Source organism: Agelaius tricolor, unplaced genomic scaffold, assembly GCF_023055355.1.
Source record: "Agelaius tricolor isolate 1412-34295 unplaced genomic scaffold, bAgeTri1.0.p SCAF_1, whole genome shotgun sequence".
In the NCBI taxonomy this organism is placed as follows: Eukaryota; Metazoa; Chordata; class Aves; order Passeriformes; family Icteridae; genus Agelaius; species Agelaius tricolor.
This window is the reverse complement of record NW_027269261.1, coordinates 53,206,484-53,226,847: the sequence shown is the minus strand read 5'-3', so window position 1 is coordinate 53,226,847 and position 20,364 is coordinate 53,206,484. Positions and strand designations below refer to the sequence as shown.

Genomic DNA, 20,364 nt, shown 5'->3' with positions numbered 1-20,364 from the left:
CCATTTGAGAAGCAAAGCGACACCTAAAGGAGTGAAGCAAAAAGAAGACATAAAGTAGGTCAATGGTGAATATCAAAGAGATATGAAGAGGCTCCTGTTGTAATATCAAAGTGCTTTAATAAATCAGAGTAATGTGAACAGTCAGAAAGAATAATGTGCTGGAAATCACAATGTTTTTTATCTGCCCGTAACTTATTATATTATTCAAGGTATAGAAATGAAAAAATTACAAAATCATGTACATCTTGTTTCCACAGCCCTTTAAATATTTTTTTAATTAGATGTAACAGTTGTGGTTAATGGCTCTGGAAACTGAAGCTCTACTTCCATAGCACAGCAGTAAAGTATATGTCCTTCCCAGCTGGAGAGAGATTAATTCAGTTGCCTGAATTAATTTCATTCATTTTTGACTGTTCTGATGAGATTGCCAAAGAAATTTCTATTTGTGGTGCTGATTATGAAAAGTTAGTATTTGCTGATTAAACTGAATTATTTCACAAAGTCTGTCCCATGACAGCTGGGGGCTGAAGTAAAAACACAAAATTCGGGCATCAGGAAAGACCGGAGAAGCACCAGGGTGGGAAACAAATTGATGGAAAATGTATCTTTTAAAGTATGTGCCTGCCACCCGTGATCCGCAGCACAAACGGCAAGTGTCGTCTACTGAACTGAGGCAGCTTCCGCACAGGCCATGCTAATGATGGAAGAAAGAAATGTTTCCTTGACAGGCTTTGGGCCACCTCTCTGCCCTGGAAGCCTCCACGTACAAGTCGGCTGGACGGAGCTGCAGAGCGATGTTACACCCTGCCCTTCTTGGGAGGACGGGGGAAGCTGGAAGGGCAAACCCAGCAGGTGCCGAGGCCACCTCCGGAGCGGAGCGGCCGCAGATCCAAGGCTCGGACCCGGCTCCGGCCGCAGATCCAGCGGACACCGTCAGGCCGCTCTCGGGGGGAGGAGCCGGCGGGGCGGGGGAAGCAAGGCGGGATGTCGGCTGAGGCATCAGCCAGTTACTTCAATTTCTTAAAATCCTTAAAATCCAGGGGGCAGAGCAGCCCCTGGAGTGGTCGAGCAGCCAGATGGAGCGGCTCCGATGGGGAAGAGCCCCCGGGCGGCGGGCGGGCCGGGGGAGGAGAGAAGGGGCCGCGGGGCCCGCCTGCCCGTCTCCCGCTTCTTTCCTCTTCTCTTCCCCAGCCCAGCCCAGCCCGGCCCGGCCCGGCCCGGCCGAGCAGCGCCGCGAACTCCGGCCCCGCCGCCGCCGCCGCCATGTCGGGCCCGGGCGGGCGCGCCGCACTGGCGCTGCTGCTGCTGCTGGGGCTGCCCGGGCTGCCGCAGGCCCGGCCCCGCTATGAGCCCACCTGGGGCTCGCTGGACGCCCGGCCGCTGCCCGCCTGGTTTGACGAGGCGAAGTTCGGCGTCTTCATCCACTGGGGCGTGTTCTCGGTACCCAGCTTCGGCAGCGAGTGGTTCTGGTGAGCTGCGGCCAGAGCGCTCCGGTCGCACCGGAACCGCCGCGGCGGGCGGGCCGTGCCGGCGGGACCAGGGCTCTGCTTGCGGAGCAGCGCTCGGGGCAGGCGGGGATGGTGTGGTGTCCCCCCGGACAGCGGAGGTTTGGGTTGGAGCCCCTCTGCAGGCTGACCGTGGAGCTCAGGTGTGTGGGAAGAGCTCTGTGTCCACCCGAGTCACGGACTCCATGGCGCAGTTTGCAGAGGAGGTGGAGTTTGAGGTGCTTCTGGTGTGTCTGAGCACCTGTCTGCCCAACCCCTAAAGTCCCGAATACCCAGGCTGAGGTGACTAAATCAAGCAGAGAGCTGGTAGAGCTGAGAGAAGGGCCTTGCAGCACAACAGTGCTGGTGAGAGGTGGTTGGTGGAGTAGCCAAAAGGGCCCTCTCCAGGAGCACCATGAAGGGATGGGTGAAGGGGGTCTCCCTTGTGGGGACAGGCATTTGGGATCTGCCAGCCTCTGGAGCAGCCTTGCGCACCTGCTGGAGACCTGTGGGGACCGCAGAGCCCATTGCTACCCTTACCTGGCAAGCAGCCTTGCTGTTTTCTTGTGCACATTCTGTGCTGCTGATGATTTTCTTCTCTTTTTTTTTTTTTTTTTTTTTTTTTTTTTACAATTATTACTATTATTTAAGAGTGCTTTGCACCTAAGACAACCTAAAACTCTGATTCTTCAGATAATTTTAGTTCAGAGGCTCAATGAAATCTTTGTACTGTGAGTGTTCACTGGTTCAAGCCCCTAAGCATGTTTTTGCTGTCACCTTTCCATGCTCTACCAGGTACTTCCTGTGAGACTGCAAGTGAGACACATTATTATTTACAATTTGAAGATAAGGGTAGCTTTATGGCAGAGCTATGGCGAACCTTAATTACTATATTTGCAAAACAAGCCAACATGTATCTAATCAAACCAATGTTTTCTGACACCTGTTCTTTTCAGAATTAGGGTCAAGTGTTTCAGCAGGTTTTTAATGCAGACTACATTTACTTATAAATTACTTTTAGAGAGCTGGGACAGAACTAGGTTTGGGTTCAAGCCTCACTCACAGTGCTGTACTCTGATAGTGGTGTACAGGCTCAGGATGGAGCATTTGGTTTTTGACCCCAAAACTCGAATTGTTTTTTATATTCCTGTATTCTCCTATCCCATGGCAGGTGTGGGTCTAGAGCTGCTTCAGGGCCTTCTGACAGATTGTGCAGTCAGATGACTGAGGTCCTGCATTAGCAGTGTCAAATGGAAGGTCACAAAGTGTTATCACCCATCCTGTGTGCCTTCCCTTAGCGCTCCACAGCCTTGGTAAGGATGTTTCTAGAATCTAATCCTGTCAGCATGGAAGTGTTCATGTTAGCAAACCATGTGACTATGGGAGAGAAGCAAGGTTGTTACTTTTTAATTTAAGAAATTACATACTTTGAAATCAGAGGGGTTTTTTGTTTTTATTTTTAAAAATTTGGTTTGCTTTATTGTTGTTATTTCCTCTGCCCCTGGCTCTTTCAATGAGGAAAGCTGTCTCAGCCTCTTTCTTCTAAGTTTTTTTCCATTGTTGGCTGCCAGAGATTGTGTTGGTTTATGCTGAAGTGGTTTGGGAAGGTTACAACAATACTCACACTGTGATCTCAGAGAACTGAGGTCAGAGTCCAGCTCAGGACAGGAGAGAGAAATTAATTTCAAACATTCAAATTCTGGCCTGTTTTATTCCTTCACTTTACAATCTATTTTCATATAAGTCTAAATTTGAGGATTTGTAATAAGAGGATTTGTGCTGTTTGGTTTCATTCACAGAAAGGTGACAGAGGTGCATTTGTAAGTGTGTGGTGTCCTTGCAGGGGCAGGTTTTGGATGGAGGATGTGTCTTCTTCTGGCAGGGTGGCTTTGCTTGCAGGCCTCAGGTGTGCAGAGTTGCAGTGACCTGGTCACAGCTCTCTCTGGCCCTGGGGCTGTGGACACTGGGTCACTCAGCTGCAGTTGTGTAGAGGGCTTGGGACTGTCAGAGAGGTAAAGGTGAGGATCCCCATATTTGTGGGTGGCAGGGATTGCAATGCTGGGGGCAGAGCAGAGATGCCTGATGGCTGAGGTGTGAGACTTGAGGAGGTGAGACATGCAAGTCCAGGAAAAATGCATTTCTCTTGCCACCTGAGCTGCTTACACAGACTGTCTGTGGTCTCTAGTACAGTTTTGAGATTTGGGTATTTATCAACACTGTAATTTTTCCATTCTCAAAGTGTAGCTGCTTTTTTCATTGCTTCAAATGAAATCCTGAGACCTTTCTAAAGTGGAGTACAAAGATGCAGAACATGGACAAATAAGATAGAAAAAATGAAATCTTTGCTAATCAATACTCTCCTGGAGGAATTTTGTCTTATTGCCAGTGTCGTGTACCTCCAATGCCTCTACCTCTCAGTGTTGAATAGGAGCCGATCATTTAAATTCTCTTTTCTTTGTCAAAAAATACATCAGCAGACATGCTTTGTTCTGTATTTTGTAGGTGGTACTGGCAGAAGGAAAAGAGAGAGCCCTATGTGAAATTTATGGATGCAAATTACCCACCTGGCTTCAGCTATGAAGATTTTGGTCCTCTGTTTACAGCAGAATTCTTTGATCCCAACCAGTGGGCAGATATTCTGAAGGCTTCAGGTGCAAAATATGTTGTCTTAACTTCAAAACATCATGAGGGTAAGTGGGAGCTTTGTGAATGTTAGTAATTGCTGCATTTCTGTCACAGATGTAAAAAACGTGTGACTTTTTTACCTCTAAGAGACATAGAGAAAGCCAGCCAGGCTTACCTGCCCCACCACAGCCAAAGAGGAAACAAAAAACACCCAAGAGATGTGCAGGTGTTTTCCTGACCTTTACACAAAAGCTGTGGCTATGGAGTTTGTATAGGAGGAGCAATAGATTGTGCCACTGTTCTCTTGCTGTAGGTAAGACAGCCTGAAGTGGTGGTGGCAGCTGAGCCTCCTGCAGTGGCCACAGTTTATTTTTTATTTCTGTGCAATTTAGTGCTGAAGGAACCATAAAAGTGAATTCTGCACTGTTTAACATTTGGAGAGCTGCTGTGAGCAGCCAGGTAGCAAACTCCCTTGGTTTCTCCAAGGAATTTAGGAAGATGTTCCAGGAGTCAACTTCAGATTTAGAAAGGTATAACTCTTCCTGATGTAGTGACAGAAGCCAAGACCTTGAACCAGATCTGTAGCTTTACAGGCACATTTTTTTTTAGCACTGTAATTGTAAGGTACTTTGCAGAGAAAAGTAAAGAAAAAGAAAGCTTCTGGAAGGAACTACACTAGCAAAGAAAGTATAAAATATTAAGATATTCTACAATACATCTAATGAATGTTGTTGGTCTTTGTGAGATGTGGGTTTAAGGCTGGCAACTTGTGAAGTGTCAATTTTAATCTCAGCTCTGACACACATAATTCTTGATCTTGAATTTCACTTGTGGTGAAATTCCCAGTGACTTCAAAAAAACCAGGATTCATTTAGTCTGTCAAATAGCCTTGTGCATGAATTTTTAGGTTGTTTAGTCCATACAATTGCATGTATCCAGTTCACAGAAATAGCACAAGATTGATTAGACAGTGAGTATAAAGGGGTTAGAAGGTGAGAGTGGAGCTCCTCTGGCAGTGGTGTGAGTCTGCAGTGCAGTAGTATTTGTAAGTGGTTGTGCTGGACTGATGGATGTCTGAAAGGTCAAATCCCTTCTGATATTTAATCTTGATCTTTTAACAGCTGTTTCAGGAGTTTTTGCTCTCTCCTCATACATGTACAGAGTAGTTGATTGAGCTGTTATAAATATCAAGGCAAACAAAAAGTGAACATTTGCATTAGATGGAAACAGAAAAGAGAACAGTCTTTGAATGCAAATGATAGCTTGGGCTTTCTGCAGCTGAGAAACAATTCTATCTTTCACTTGCTGATTGTGTATTTACAGTTCACATTTGATTTAGATGCCTCAAAAGCTGCTGTATTTTTGGTTGATTTCAGAGTTGTAGAGTTAGAAAATGCATTGTGTTGGAAGGGGCCTTAAAAGTCATCTAGTTCATTTAACTGGCACATATGAATAAACTGAATAATTAAAGAAAAGGAATAATTATCCTAAGCAGTACAGAACTGGAAAATATAAATGTATATGCATACATATAAAAATACATGGTGTTCTGATACTAAAGCTACTACCATTGTGCATAAACAGGTTATAGGCACACCTTATACCATGGCAACAATATTATTACAGATATAATTTTTTTTTTCTTTTTTGCAACACTTCCAACCACTTTCCAGAAAGAACTGTATTGTCCTCGCTTCTTCTTTTCTTTCTTATCCTCTGATTTTTCTCTTTTTAGGCTTTACTTTGTGGGGGTCCAAATATTCTTGGAACTGGAATGCTGTTGATGTGGGACCAAAGCGAGATCTTGTTGCTGAACTAGCAACATCTGTTAGAAACAGGACTGACTTGCATTTTGGGTTGTACCATTCCCTGTTTGAATGGTTCAATCCTCTCTTCCTTGAGGATGCCACCAATGCCTTTAACACAAGCAAGTTTCCCACCAGCAAATCATTACCAGAACTCTATGAAATTGTGACCAAGTACCAGCCAGAAATAATTTGGTCTGATGGGGATGGAAATGCTCCAGATACTTACTGGAACAGCACCGGTTTCTTGGCTTGGCTGTATAATGACAGGTACATGACAATGCTGGTTTAGCTCCTTATCTGAAATTCTGCTGTGTCTAGTTTGTTTCATTTTCTATTTGTTTTTTGGAACCTGCTACCTCTGCTTAAGAGAACTTTACAAAATATTAACTCTCCTGAGATACAGAATCCAGATCTTTCCTAGAACTATCAAAGCTGGCTTTAGAAAAAGACTGTTTTGTATTTTTTAAACACATTTGCAAATTAATCATTTAAGATGGTATTGGCTATTCTGCTTAATCACAGTCTTCCCTAAGTATTTGCTGTTGCACAGAAACACAGGATAGCAGGACAATTTGAGAATATGGGTGCATCGTTGTCATCACAGGCTGAACATCTGGCAGTGGATATGAAGTGCAGAGTGATTTCTGGCAGAGGTCCTGTTAAAGTCTGGAACTTATTTCCCTAAGAAATTCTGATCTGGACCTTTTATTAGCAAAGCATGAGAATTCCTGACATTGCACTTAATCTTATTGTAAAAAATTAATAGTACAGAAGTCATCCAAAATATAAGTTCCTGGGAGGGATGTGTGTGCGAAGGGATTACGCTGGCTGTGACCGCGTTTCATAGAATAAAAATAATAAAACTCCTCTGTTCCCAGCCCGGTCCGGGACACAGTGGTGACCAATGACCGCTGGGGAGCGGGCAGCATCTGTGCCCATGGTGGCTTCTACACGTGCAGCGACCGCTACAACCCCGGGCGCCTCCTGCCCCACAAGTGGGAGAACTGCATGACCATCGACCGCGGCTCCTGGGGCTACCGCCGGGACGCGCGGCTCCGGGACTACCTCCCCATCGAGGACTTGGTCAAGGTACAGGGCCACAGCAGCTGCTGCCACTCCCCGTTCTCTCTCCTGATTGTTACATTGTGCTGTTTAACATATCAATTATGTATCTATTTTTATGAATAAGATTATTTTAATTCAATAGTGAATCCATGAAATAATAATTTTGTTAATTTCCAGCCTTCACACTGGCAGGATGGAAAACCCATGTAATTCTTAACCTTTCTCTTAGTTGTTTCCATAGAATGAATTTCTAGTAGAAATTCAGTCAGTTTCTCAGAAGCTGTTTTCCCTGTGAGTAACTGGCCAAGGACTGCTCTGGACAGTCTCATCATTACCTTTTCGACTAAGTTTCTCTGGTAACTGCATAGGCAAGCTGATGGGAAGCAAACAGTTTCAGTTTCACAGCTCCTGTTTAGGAACTCCTACTGGAAGGCTACATCTTTTCCCCTTTCTACAGATAGTATTGGAATTAGATACCAATATTGCCGGATGGAACGTGCCTGGGCTCGTCTGGCCCTTGCTGCTTGACCAGAGGCGGCAGCTGAGGTGGTTTCACCTCAGAGACACCTTTGGCTGGCTGGGTGCTGCAGCTGGCGCTTGGGACAAGTCCAGGCATGCAGGAACTCAGGTTTACCTGTGGTGGAGAGGCTTTAGGTGAGGTGAAGGAAAAGGAGTCGAGTTCTGCTGGAGGGTTTCAATCCAGAGCTTTATTCCTGGCACACAGGCCTCTGAATGCAGCAACAGCTCCAACAGAATGAAGAACCAGAACCACGTGGTTGCTGGGTCTTTTAACCCCAGGGAGAGGGGAAGAGAAGGGGTAGGGATCCCACCAACCAGGTAAGGGGGGGGAAGTCTCAGGGGCCAAATGACACCTGGATGCCCAATGTCCCCAGGGCTGAGAGGCATCTTTAGAACTTTGCCAATCACACGGTGCCCTTGCTGGAATACCAAGATTGACGGACAGCACTCAGCAGGAGGCAAGGGGAGGGGAAGGGAGAGGGTATTGGCACACCTGGGGAAAGAACCGGGATGACTGAAACAGGCTATTACATCACACTGCAACATGATAGAAACAGTTTATGACTCAGCAGTAGTTTTACTTTGTAGCGAGAAAATTTCCTTACAGACATACAGATACACTACCAGAAGCAGACAGCTGGTGTTGTTCGAACATTGATTCTCTTACTAGGTTGAGGTATTAAAAAAGATCTGAAGCTTAGAAAACCTGAATGAAAGGAAGACTAATCAGTCTTCCAGAATAATGCATTCAGTTGCAAAATTCAGCTAGTAAGGGAAAGATTGTTACTGTTGCGTAATATTGTTGCTGTTTCTGCTGTGGTCCTCACAAAAGACAATTTGAAATTGAAGTAACCTCTTTTCAGAGGCAGAAGGTTTGAATTAATTCAGCAGCATGTCTGCAGCCGTCTGTTTCTCAGACTTATGCATCTCAGTCCATGATCTCTGGAGGGCAGTGTGGATGTGAACACAAATTTTGTAGGAGGCTTCCTTGTGTTTTACAGATGTTTCTATAAAATAGGAAAAGCATCAAACAGGAGGAAGGAGGAAGTTGCTTTTCTAAGATTCAATAAAGATGAAGTAGCAACTATTCACCTTATTCTGCTCTGGTGCAGAGAAGTCATCTGTCCTATTGGTAAAACCCTCAATACATTCTTGCAGAAGTTGAAATGATAAAGAGTTGCAGGATCTGATTCTAATGTAGATTCAGGCAGACATATTGGTGCAAGAAGGTATTTGGGGCTGGTTTTGGATGTAAAAATTGACAGTAGAGCTTTGTTTTATGAGAGCTTAAATTTTGTATTAACTTTTGGGATGAACCCCAAAGTCTCAGCATGCAGCAGTAGCATAACTCATGTGGTTTATTTATCATTCTGAAGCAGTACAGCAGACTTTAGAAAGTACTGCAAATATGTGATTTCATTACTCATAACCATGTGCTTTGTGTGTTTAAAAACACTTCAGCAACTTGTAGAAACAGTGTCTTGTGGAGGAAACCTCCTGATGAATATTGGGCCCACCCACGACGGTCGCATCGCTGTTGTGTTTGAGGAGCGCCTGAGGCAAGTGGGCTCTTGGCTGGAGGTCAATGGAGAGGCCATCTATGGAACAAAACCATGGAGAGCACAGAACGACACTGTCACACCTGGAGTCTGGTAAGTCTACTGAGCCATAATGCAGGCTCTGGAAAGCAGCATCAATGATATATGAAGTTTTGAAATCCCTAAGGACTGGATGCTACAGAAATCACCATCTTAGTTTGTATGTGGTGAAGGAATTAATGCCTTTGGTTAGTGTAAGCAACTGCATCTAAAATGTGTATAAAGCTGTAGGTAGAGACTAGTTTTGGGATGATGCTGAGGCTGAAAGGAAAGCTGCAAGCATTTCTATGGTCATCTTTTGCTTCTTGGTGTAGGCTAATCTATTAGGTAATTCTGGTTGCTTCTAGTGGGCAACAGAAATGAAAAAAAATCTGGAAATACAAGATTGCTATGAAGTGTTTATCTGAACAAAGGAATACTCAATGTCACTTGGTGTTTAGAAAGTGGGAAGATAACAGCAATTATTTGGTCGCTAAATACAGTCAGTCTCTGGCCTCCCCTCTGCCCTTGTTACTTGTAGGTTCTCTAACATCTTCATGATCCATCAGGGTTTTGGTCTTGGCCCCCTTGTCTCAGTGGATGTTTTTATTCCCATTCCCAGCAAGATTTGGCCATCTGGCTTTAGCCTGGAGATGCTGAACTGTTGACTGTTAAGTAAAATCCCTTTCAAGAGCAATAAAAAACTGTAACTAAATAGGAAGGAGGGAGGAATGTTTCAGGGGTATGCCACAAGATTTCCAATGGCATAGTGATGAAAATAGTATTTTTAAAAACTAGCTATGCAAAGTGGAAACTCTGTTGCCCATCCTATTTTTAAATTCTTTTAGTCTGCTTGTTAGTGTATAGATGGGAGTTACCATGTCTTTCTGAATATAACCTACAGTTATCTGTTAATGATTCCCCATCCTGCAAGCATCTCCTTCCTATATGGCTGAGTTGATACAGTGCACTAAAGTTACAACAGATGTTCACCTCTGAATTCAGTTCTTTAATAGTTTTCATTACCTCTAGTTTGTTGAAACAAATTTTCAAGGAACAGCACGTTATTAAAGGACCAGGTGGTTATGTGTGTGAAAATGTAATAAATCCTGACCTTTCTAATCCATTTCTCCAGTCTTGAAAGCACTCTTATGTATCACTTCTAAAGATTGCCAGGGAAAAGCTGACATGCCTTTTTGGTCCCCATTTCCAACCAGGTACACTTTCACCCCTAAAGACGGGAAAGTCAACGCTATCTTCCTTAACTGGCCAGTCTCTGGGATTCTGGAACTTGGTGAGCCACAGGCTAAGCCTGGAGAAACACAGGTAAAAGAGAGTGCACACACACTCCTCTCCCATCCCTCTAGGATGTGTCATGTTCCATCTTGTTTATTGAAGTTTCTGGCATCTTTGGGAATGCATAGCTCTTAGGACAGAGTATTTTGGAAGAGACCCAGCAAAATGTTTGTTTTCTTTCTGGGACCTCCTTGTCATAGTCCTCTCAGTCGGATGTTTCTTAGACTGAGATGTCGCTGGGATATGTTTTAGCTTGCAAACTAAGAATCACAAAGAGGCCAAGGAGCAGGGGAAAAAACTGTGCCACCCCTCCTGTTTCCTGTGTAGACTCCTAACTCAGCATGACTTTTCTTTAGAAGCAGCTGTCCTCATGACTTTGAGGACATCTAGTGATACCAGAGTTGCTGCAGTGGTGCAACTTTTGAAGTCAAAGCCTTGCAGAAGGGAATGTACACAGAGGTTTTTGTTGCCCAGGTAGGCTGAAGAGCAATCAGTGTTACCCTAGATCTTATACCAAGTGGAGGTCAGAAGATGAGGACAGTGATGCCACACCTACACTGGCAAGTAGCAAGTAACCCAATGGAAGCAGAAGTTGGTATCAACTCTGTGCATTTAAGGAGAGATTCACTTTGGTTTAGCTCTGCTCTGGTCTTATGCACTGCATGTCCATTAGCTGCTGAAATGCATTAGGAGTGTTTCTGGACTGCCCCTTCTGGTCTAGTTCCATATGAAAGTAGTCTGACTGGTGCCAAGACAGCTCTGTGATAGGGGAGAAAGAGTAATTTCAGAAGTGATGGAGATGCCTCTGGAATTTTAGGGGGGCAGTAGACTCTATGTGCACTAGAAAGTACTATTCCTCAGTAGCAGAGACTGGTCTGCAGCCACTCCAGCAAGTCACCAGCTGGTGTGACAGCATCAACCTATTTGTGGTTTTTAGTTCTTCAGATCAGCTTTCTCCGAGATACCTGGCTGCCCTCTGTAAGAAACAGTCATGCTCTTTCAAGACTACAAGTTTCATCATGGGAAGCAGGCAGTTTGGAAACAGGGAATGCAAAGCTCAGTACTGTGGCTGCTAGATCTCTGCTTAGACCTAAATCCTCCTCCAAATGCTTCCAAAAGATGTTTATTCACTTTCTACAGCCCTAAGTCCTTCTCAAGACCCAACAAGAGTAGCTTTTTTACTTGCATATCTACTTGCAAATGTTTTCCCATTACCTTTAATAATTATCACTCATTTGGTTAGTAAGTGGCATTTTTAGGATACTTGGTGAGTAAGGTAGCTATGGATCAATAATTACTTTGTCAATATTGCACTTATATGTACTTTAAAAAGGCACTGTTCTAATTATAATGTGTGTTTCTATTTTAGGTGAAGCTGGCTGGATACAGGGAACTGCTGAAATGGGTTGCTCTGGGAGAAAAGGGAATGGTTATTGCTCTACCTCAATTGACTCCTCAGCAAATGCCATGTCAGTGGGGCTGGACCCTACAACTGACTGATGTAGACTGAGCCATACTCTGCTGGAGCCCTGGCTAGCAGGGAGGGTTGATGCTTTGCTCTTTCTTATCACTGGTTTTAAACTTGATTGACTGAGAAAGACCAATAAATTCACTTTTTCTATGAGAGGTGCGCTGTTATTAAAGGATGGAATGGAACAAACCTCACAAAGTCTAGCACTAGATAATTAATCCTCTGCACAGTTTGTTTCTCTGAACTTTTGTGAAATATTGAGCAGCTACCATGACCTCTACACTTGGTTTAGTCAGTTTCTGGCCAAATTACATGAAGAATGAGGTGGGGGGAAACAGGCACTAGACTTTCAGAGACAAAAGAAGGAATAAAGCTCAAGCCAGTGTTCAAATGCACGTAAGTCAGCTGTACACCCTCTTTAATGCAAGAAATTTACCTTCCACAAAAGTGCACAGTAAAATCTGACAGTTTTAGAGAAAAAATATTCTTTTTCCAGGTGTGTTTAGCTAGTGGTAGCTGTCAGTTTCAGCTGAATAGGGTAATGTCTGCAAGAACAGGCCTGTAAGGGTTAGAAATTAATCATAAATGCATACAGGCAATGCATATATACATCATAATTTCTCAGCATGGGTCATTAATTTTACATGTTCCTATTCTTGAGTAACTCCATCCATTATTGGGACACAGGTGAACTGGGAGAGGGTTGGGTTTTTGATATTTTGTATGATTTTACATGGGTAAAACTTGTCTCTTGTTTACAGCCTTTGTTTATACACAGTTACCAGGGTGCCTTCTGTGGACTATTAAACAAAATATATACTTCAGTGACTAACTCTTGAAAAAGAGAAATAATCAGGAGTTGCTAAGGATCTTCAACTCTGGCAAAGAGACAACATTTTAAGCAGAGACTAGACTGCATCCAACTTGAAAAATTTCCAAACTCATCATGTGTCATGATTTGTAGGGATAGACATACAAGGTGAAACTTGCAAAGAGGAGGAGATAAAGGACAACAAAAAGCATGAATTATTTCTGTTTCAATGTAGAGACTGAAGATTTATTTTCCCTGAATAATGTTTGTGAGTGCAAATTAAGTACTGTATAAGTTAAATTTATTCTTTCAACTCTGCCAGGATTTTGAGTTGATTGGCCAGTCAGGTTATTCTCTTCCCTAGTAATGTTAATACACACACAAATTGTACATTAAAATATTTTATTACAATACAGACAATTGGGCTCAAAATTAATACAAATTAAGATAAAATATTTACAAGGTAATGTGTACAGTGTAGCTGTTTGAACAGCATAAACAAGAGTATGTCTAAAAAACCACATTCCTTTAGTATTAAGTAACAGAGAGAGCAGACCCCCAGCTTGTTCAAGGGGAACATGCATCCATTGGCAAAGGCTTTCTGAAGAATGAGAGACTTTGGAACAAGATTTGTAAAGTTAAGGGGAAAAAGATTTACTTTATAGAAAGAAAAATCTGGGGGAAGAAGAAGAAAAAAGCATTACTTCATTCTGCTGCTCTGTGCTATTCTTAGATCACTATCATTAGTTCTTCCCCAAACTTACACACCCCAGGCAAAAAAATGGGTTTTTTAGTAACTTGCTGTAATACTGCCACCAGATGCCTTTTAGATGCAATAAAAAATAATCCAATGAATTACAGAAGAGTTTAACCACTTTTTAAATAGAAAAGTCTTCATTTACCATGTTTCTTTCAACGAGAATATTTTTAATGGGTGAAGTATAATTCAGTTAGAAGAAAATGTGGGCTCACTCCCACTTTCCTTAGAGTGCTCTTTCTGCTGGTCTGCCACTCCTACACCATTATAAAATTAACCCAAGTCCCATCAGTAGTCACCAGGGATTTGTTATAAATACACCATCCATTTGTACAAATGTGCAGGTCATTTCTCTAGTTGCTGAGGGGTACTAAAAGCTTCATAAACATTAGCAGCAAAATCTTTCACTTGTTCCATCATCAACAGGTCCTGGAAGAAATGTATAAAATAAACTTCCTTAATCAAACACATTCCCCACTGTTCTGCCTGTACTGCAGTACAGAATTCCTAAGAAAAACACCTGGCACTCCCACAGGCACAACTCAAAACTCCTTGCTTTAGAAAAGTTTAGGAGCCGACCTGCAAGTAGAACCAAGGCAAGAAGTTTGTGCTTCTGCATGGTTCAGCAGAAGAAAGTTTTAGAAAAACAGTGTATTTTTGGAAGATATTAAGTGACAAAAGTTTGTTATGGCAACTGTTTTCAATTTATTTTTTAAAGTCACTGAAATTAAACAATTATTAAAAAGAAATAAACAACATTAATTTCAAGATTTTACTTGGGATACTGTAAAGAAGACAGATTCTTACCTGAACAAAGTGACTGGGTGTTTCACTGCATACTGAATGGATCTGTCCATTTATTATTGGAATTATCTTGGCTAAAGGAAGACTGACACTGGAAAGACTAGGAAAGAACAAAAAATAGTGACCTGCTCAGACACAGATGAAGCCACTAGACTGTGATTATATAATTCTAAGTAATTACACTTAAAAAGTAAGAATTGAAAGACTGCAAACTAAAATGTATGGATGAAGGGATTTTTCTCCATAACAAGGTTTTCCTTTAATACAGAGAAGTACCAATTCAATTCCAGTCCACGTTCCTATTACAGTTTCATACTTGCTTCTCATGCAAGAGCATTATGGTTTAGTCAGAGTCTTTGCATGTGTATGTAAGTAGACAGGTCATAGAAGTGCCTGTCTACAATTTCATGCTATTTCAAACTAAACCAGGCTTAGGCAGATAGCCAAACTACAGACTTTGGGGTATTTTAAGTGATGTAAATAGTATATATTTAAATTAAAACTCAACTCTCTGAAAGCCAAGTTACTATAATAAACATACATAAACCCAACTATCATTCCAGGTTTTAATTATAATATTTGAGAAAGATTATTTCAAGGATTTGAACTCAGCTTTTGGATTTGTAATGCTCTCACCACACTGCTTAAACCCCAAGTTAGCTTCAGATTAAAAGCTATTTTTAAACATTCTTCTAGGAGGATGTAGAAAATCCTACATGTTACTGCATTTTATCTGCATACCAGTAAAACCTAAAGCTCCATGGCAGCTTGGCTCCCTGTCACTGGAAGATCAGGGCAATGCCCACCTCCCTTCCTTGGGAGCCACAGGAACTGATGGAGGCTGGGGTGTTTGGAGCTCATGGGCTGCAGTGGAGGGAGGGAGGGCTCTCCTTCTCACAGCCTCCCTGGGCACATCTGTCAGGAGTCACCAGCACAAGGTGAACCCTCCCCAGCCCAAAAGGCAGCCTGCCTGTACTGTGTTTGGGCAAGAAGTGGCTACAGGTCATCTGATCTCTACTTCTAGGTCTGCAAGTAATGGTGGGAAAGAATGTCACCTAATTCTAGTGATTTCATGGGCAGGAGGAAACATGAATCCTCCTACCTGCCTACCTGTGATCCCAGTGATCCTTGAAGAGCAAGAAGCAGAATGATATTTCCAGCACAAGAACTCCAAGAAGGCAAGAAAATCAAGAACGAGCCTTTTTGGAATTCGCTATGAAGCCAAAGGATTACTGACATGAGAGCCACAACAAAAGAAAATATTTACCTATTTACAGAGCTATTTTGAGAAAGGTCCTTTTCAGTAGGTCTAAAAAATTCTGCCATATTGTCCAGCAGCCGACTGAATCCTCTATTTAAACATGTGCTCAAAACTGTACTGAAGTCTGGACTGAAAAGAAAGAATAACAGAAAAAAAGGTATTATTCCTGGGTTTAATTTTTTTCAAACTAAAAGCCCTGCAAGTGTTCAGTGCTACAGGTGTGCCTCCCCTCACAGGTGATGTGTGAGCCAGACAAATGCCACTAGCATTGCCACCTCATGAAACACCATCTCTCTCAGCAACCTGAACTCTGCCCTAAGATTACTAAAACCCAGATAAACCTGAAGCCTTCCTCACTTCTATTTCTTACTGTTATTGTAATAACATAGAAGGGACTTAATCTTGAAGTGCCCCGCACCCCTAGCAGCCAAACTGTAAGAATAGTTTGACATTTGTCTCAATTCCCTCATGTCCTAGGTTTATTATAGGAGCCTCACTTTTACCAGCTCTCTGGTAAAAGGACACCTACAACCACCCTCAAAACCGTGTATTAAAAATAAATTCCAATAAGCCAAAACCGGTGTTCACTTTATCAAAGCAAGTAAATCCAATAAAATTACTCTCAATTTACCCTGCTTTAGCAGAAGTGAAGTACTCCTCTGTTCCTACATTACTACAGAGTGGGTAAGGAAGAGATAATAGGTCTGATTGCCAAGGACATTCTGGGTATCTTATTAAGGCAGCATTATTTCTTTAAAAGTTTCAGAGCTCACAAATTTTAATAATCCCAGCCTACAACTGATAAATAGAAAAATTTAATGCAGAATGGTCACATTTCTCAAATGAAAAGTTGTCAGCTTTTTGTAAGGAAGTAATTGTCTTACATAAACAATAGTTTTGAGGAGGAGTTTAATGTGAATACAGCATATTTCTCTATACCTTTCTAGCATATCTCTAGTTTCATTCAGTAATTTAATTGTAGCAATGTCTCTTTCTGTGAGTCCACAGGCCTAGAAAAACCAAAGACAGACACCATTAGCAAGTGCCATCAGCGACCGTAAGAGCAGAAATAGGAAAGTTGAGTATCATGGAATTAAGTCAAATATAAAAGGAAATATTGTTGCAAATGAGATTCTTTATAATTTGTGTTTTAAATGGTCACTGTAGGATTTTAAACTAAAAACAATACTAGCAGTAAATACCAGAGTGTTTGAGGAAGTAATTTTTTCAATTCTGACCTTCAGTACTGAAATCATCCCTGCGTATCAAATAAAGTTAAAGCATAAGTGCATGTAGCCACATGCTGAAGCCCAGGTTTCCTTATTACACCACTGTAACACCAAGTGCAGAATGAGTTTTCTCCAGCCTGTGGTGTGGATGGAGACAAACACCTTCATAAAATTCAAGAAATTAACGTTGCAACTGAGATTAGATACACTTTTCTCTTGACTCCTGTTCATTTTTCAGCCCAGAGGACTCCAGCACACCATTCTCTTGTGCACCAGCCAAGATGCTCCAACACTCCATGAATATTGCCAGTAGACAAGTGTGGATGGCACAATTTATCTTAGGCCTGAGTTAAGCTGTGTCACAGCTTCTTTTACAGGCTAAAGGCAGTAACTGGGCTGCATTTCTGAGCACAAAGCTGATATTCTGAGGGTGACACTTGTTTTCTATCAAATCTGAAGAAAATATAACTGTGCCTGGATTAAAGAGATAAGGACATTTGATTTATGATGGAAGAGGCTTCACCATTTATTAAAGACACAGATGCCATGGTGCACTAGAGGACTGTTATGCACCTTCCTTCCCCCAAAAAAAAAGCAGAATGAAAAAAGGTGAAAGGAACTGAATCAAGTACCTGGCTAGCCAAAGGGTTTTCTTCATCTGGCATCAGATAATGACATAAGGGAGAATAAGATGCAATCTGATCCAAATCTTTATGTTCCACTACTTCCCTGATATCTTTAAGTTTCTGTTCCAGTTCCAGAAGAGACAGGGTCTGCTTAAGGGAAATACTGGAAAGGAAAAAGACTATGATTTTGATTGAAAAATGAGTAATGCTGCTTTCTCTTTCTACCAATAACATATTCACAAGTAACAAATTTCCAATCAGCTACGTGGGTTTGCACTGGCAGACACAGCCTGCTATAATAAAAACATTGTTTTGAAAAAGTCAATATGCCTGCTTTTGTTTCCCCCTAATTCTTATAAAACTCTTTATTTTGGGAACAGTCATCACAATAAAACTTAACAGCTTACCACAAAGTAATGCAAGCTCTTACCTTCCAAAAACTTTATGCACAGCTTGTTTAACAATAGTTATTAACTCAGTCAGTCCTAAAAGTAAGAAAGTAAAAATTATTCTAATGATTTGTTCAAGTCCCAAAAAAAACCAGAATTTTGTAAGTGTAGTTAGCTCTTAATAAGCAGCATACCATCTCCTAAAAGGTGCTGAATGCTTGATAAATATTGCTGCTGGACTTCAGGGGGTGCTAGTGGTGTCTGTGGGGGAAAAAAAAACCAAGTTCTGTAACATGCCAACAGTAGAGAACAATGCAAAAATAATTTCAAAAATAATATCCTTAATCTTTGTAATACTCTTCAGCAAACAGATTGCCCCACTTTCTTCAACTTTGTACTGACTCTTCCTACCCATCAACCCCTGTATGTGTCATAAGTCTTCTGGCATTCTTTTCTTCAAACCTATACAGATTTCTCTTCCATCTTCAGTGGCACAGAAAAATCTTTCACTTTTCATTCACCTAAAGGAAACTCTCTTAAAAACCTACATTGCAGGTGAAACTAGACTCTCCACCACCCCAGAAATTAAATCTAGTGGAGTAAGTTATTTATGCTGAAATCTATTAAAAGCTTATCTGACAGAAAGAAGCTTTCAGAAACCAAGACAGGATTCCAGTCAGTCCCAATGGAATGCCTCAGAGTTGGCCCTGTCAACTCACTTCTCTATGAGAAACTAACAGAGAGGAAATGTTTCTGGTTCAAATTCATTCTGCCCTTCTAAAACAGCTTTTTCAGGTTTTACAAAATGAAGCACTACCTCAGTCAACTCTGGCCTTCCTACTGAAAGCTCTTCTCCATCCTGCATTGACATGCTGTTCCTTGACTCTCAGCAGGAGCTATCACAGGGGGGCAGATGAGAACTAATCAGCTTGTATCCATTATTTTTAGATGAGCCACCCAGCAATTTGCAGGTCCCACTCTCTACAATGGGTACTTGCTTACTGTGGGAGTGGATGCATTTTTACTGAGCAGTGATACACTATATCAACAAAAACCAGCTCTTCTACCTTGCTTGACCCCACCAACAGACATTTATGTAGATGACCTTTCGGAGTGAAACCAAACATTCAAAATTTCAAAGACAACATTTTTCTTCTTTAATCTCAGAAAAATTTAAGTGGAGAAATTAATGTATGTACTAGGAAGACCTAATATTATTATATGCATTTGCTTACATATCTTGAATCATTCACATAGTATTACCATTTCACCAAAAAAAAGCAAAGATAATTTCCTGTTGGAGTTTAGATAGAAAGCAGCCTTCTTCAGGCAAGACAAATGCAGACAAAAGGCATTCTCCAATATTGCTGGTATTCAGGTAAGCAACAGTATCACCACATCATCCAAATTTAGATGCTATTAAAGGACATCAATATATTGCGCTGCCAGTAATGCTCCCACGTACCCTACTCTTGTAAGGAGCCTTGTTTTCATTCCAGTAGTCCTAAGCTACACCCTTCTCATCTCACCAAATAATCCTTTCCCTTCCAAGGAAGTGCAAGTCCTACGTGTGAAACCAAGCAAGACACTTACGGTGGCGTTCTTGCCGAGCGCGGCGTTATCCAGGTAGATGTAACCGCCGATGATGTTCAGCTGCACTCGCAGGAGAACCACCAGCATGCAGGTGCTGTACACAGCCACAATGCTGCGGGTGAAACCTTGGGAACACAACAGAGGGACTGCCAGGGCTGGGAAATACGGGTGAGCCAAGGGCAGAGAGTGCTCCCCAAGACTCAGAAGTGCTGATTACTTTTAAATATGCACTCACATTTCTCTCACTCGTTTTCACAATGCATACCCAAGATAGTCATGAGTCTAATGTGCTGGATCTACAGCTAAAGTGTCCCATTTAAAGTCCTACATTAATATCACTTTACACAAAGTTACACAAAACATTAACAAAGTTATTTCTGAGAAAATAAAAATCACAAGTTGTTCCAGAAGCAAAATGTTTAATGTCAAATCATCTTTCTTCATTAGGCCAGGAAATACACAGTTCATATATTAGCCCTCATCATGCAATTTAGACACGACCTGCAGCTTGTCAAAAGAGTTACCTAAGACAGGAGCAGCTAAGATCTGAAGAAGGAAAATTAAAATGACTATCAGTTACCAGCCAGTAGGCAATGAGGGTGTGTAGAAGAAGCAGGGAAGAACAGAAGGGAAGAAAGGAGTCAGATCAAAAGTAGGATCTGTGAAGGTGTTAATGAAAAGGAAAGAAAACCAAAAGGAAGCAAAGAAGCAATGGTAGAATTTCACTGCATAATTATCTGAGTTTACTTTTTTTTCCCTTCCACTGCTTTCATCAGCCAATAAATAAGATGATCCAAAGGCTTCATGACCACTGCTATAGTGGTTCTCTCTAACAGGCTCAAAAAGAGGGAACTGCTGGCCCTGTAAAGGCTAACCTACATTTCTGATTGAATTTCCACTACATTCAGCATAGAATTTCTGAAACTAGTTTCATTTTATTGTAATGACACAGAAAGGTCTCACAAAATTTTATTGAGTAGAGTAACAGGAAGGCCAATAGAATTCTTCATCTTGGTCTCTGAACTTCTAACTTCTAACCATGGAGCTAA

The 20,364-nt window shown here is 41.8% G+C and overlaps 2 protein-coding genes across 3 annotated transcripts in view; one reads left to right on the top strand and one right to left on the bottom strand.

Moving 5' to 3' along the window:
* The first annotated feature begins 555 nt into the window (after positions 1 to 555).
* On the top strand, positions 556 to 12,000 carry FUCA2 (alpha-L-fucosidase 2). Of its 2 annotated transcripts, none has more exons than XM_071434314.1 (7): positions 556 to 852; positions 3,987 to 4,174; positions 5,845 to 6,184; positions 6,796 to 7,006; positions 8,963 to 9,153; positions 10,296 to 10,404; positions 11,744 to 12,000. In XM_071434314.1, exons 1-7 carry the CDS (start codon positions 692 to 694, stop codon positions 11,882 to 11,884), a joined length of 1,341 nt encoding a protein of 446 aa, XP_071290415.1. In that variant the 5' UTR covers positions 556 to 691; the 3' UTR covers positions 11,885 to 12,000. The 2 variants fall into 2 exon arrangements, with proteins under 2 accessions (XP_071290415.1, XP_071290406.1); XM_071434305.1 differs by having other exon boundaries at positions 556 to 1,469.
* A 1,041-nt stretch (positions 12,001 to 13,041) lies between these two features.
* PEX3 (peroxisomal biogenesis factor 3) overlaps positions 13,042 to 20,364 on the bottom strand; it is a 20,686-nt gene continuing 13,363 nt past the window's right edge. The window contains exons 5-12 of the mRNA XM_071434328.1: positions 19,316 to 19,440; positions 17,917 to 17,983; positions 17,764 to 17,818; positions 17,340 to 17,496; positions 16,418 to 16,488; positions 15,485 to 15,607; positions 14,221 to 14,317; positions 13,042 to 13,842 (exon numbers count right to left, since the gene is read on the bottom strand). Coding sequence (XP_071290429.1) covers positions 13,759 to 13,842; positions 14,221 to 14,317; positions 15,485 to 15,607; positions 16,418 to 16,488; positions 17,340 to 17,496; positions 17,764 to 17,818; positions 17,917 to 17,983; positions 19,316 to 19,440 — 779 coding nt within the window. The 3' untranslated portion in view covers positions 13,042 to 13,758. The remainder of the gene's footprint in view (positions 13,843 to 14,220; positions 14,318 to 15,484; positions 15,608 to 16,417; positions 16,489 to 17,339; positions 17,497 to 17,763; positions 17,819 to 17,916; positions 17,984 to 19,315; positions 19,441 to 20,364) is intronic.

What these genes read in the sequence shown, in the direction of transcription:
- FUCA2 (XM_071434305.1), top strand. Translation starts at nt 985, where the DNA reads ATGTCGGCTGAGGCATCAGCCAGTTACTTCAATTTCTTAAAATCCTTA. An exon ending in GCTTGGCTGTATAATGACAG is followed by an intron (nt 6,185 to 6,795) that starts GTACATGACAAT and finishes CTCTGTTCCCAG; the next exon opens with CCCGGTCCGGGACACAGTGG. An exon ending in CCATCGAGGACTTGGTCAAG is followed by an intron (nt 7,007 to 8,962) that starts GTACAGGGCCAC and finishes AAAACACTTCAG; the next exon opens with CAACTTGTAGAAACAGTGTC.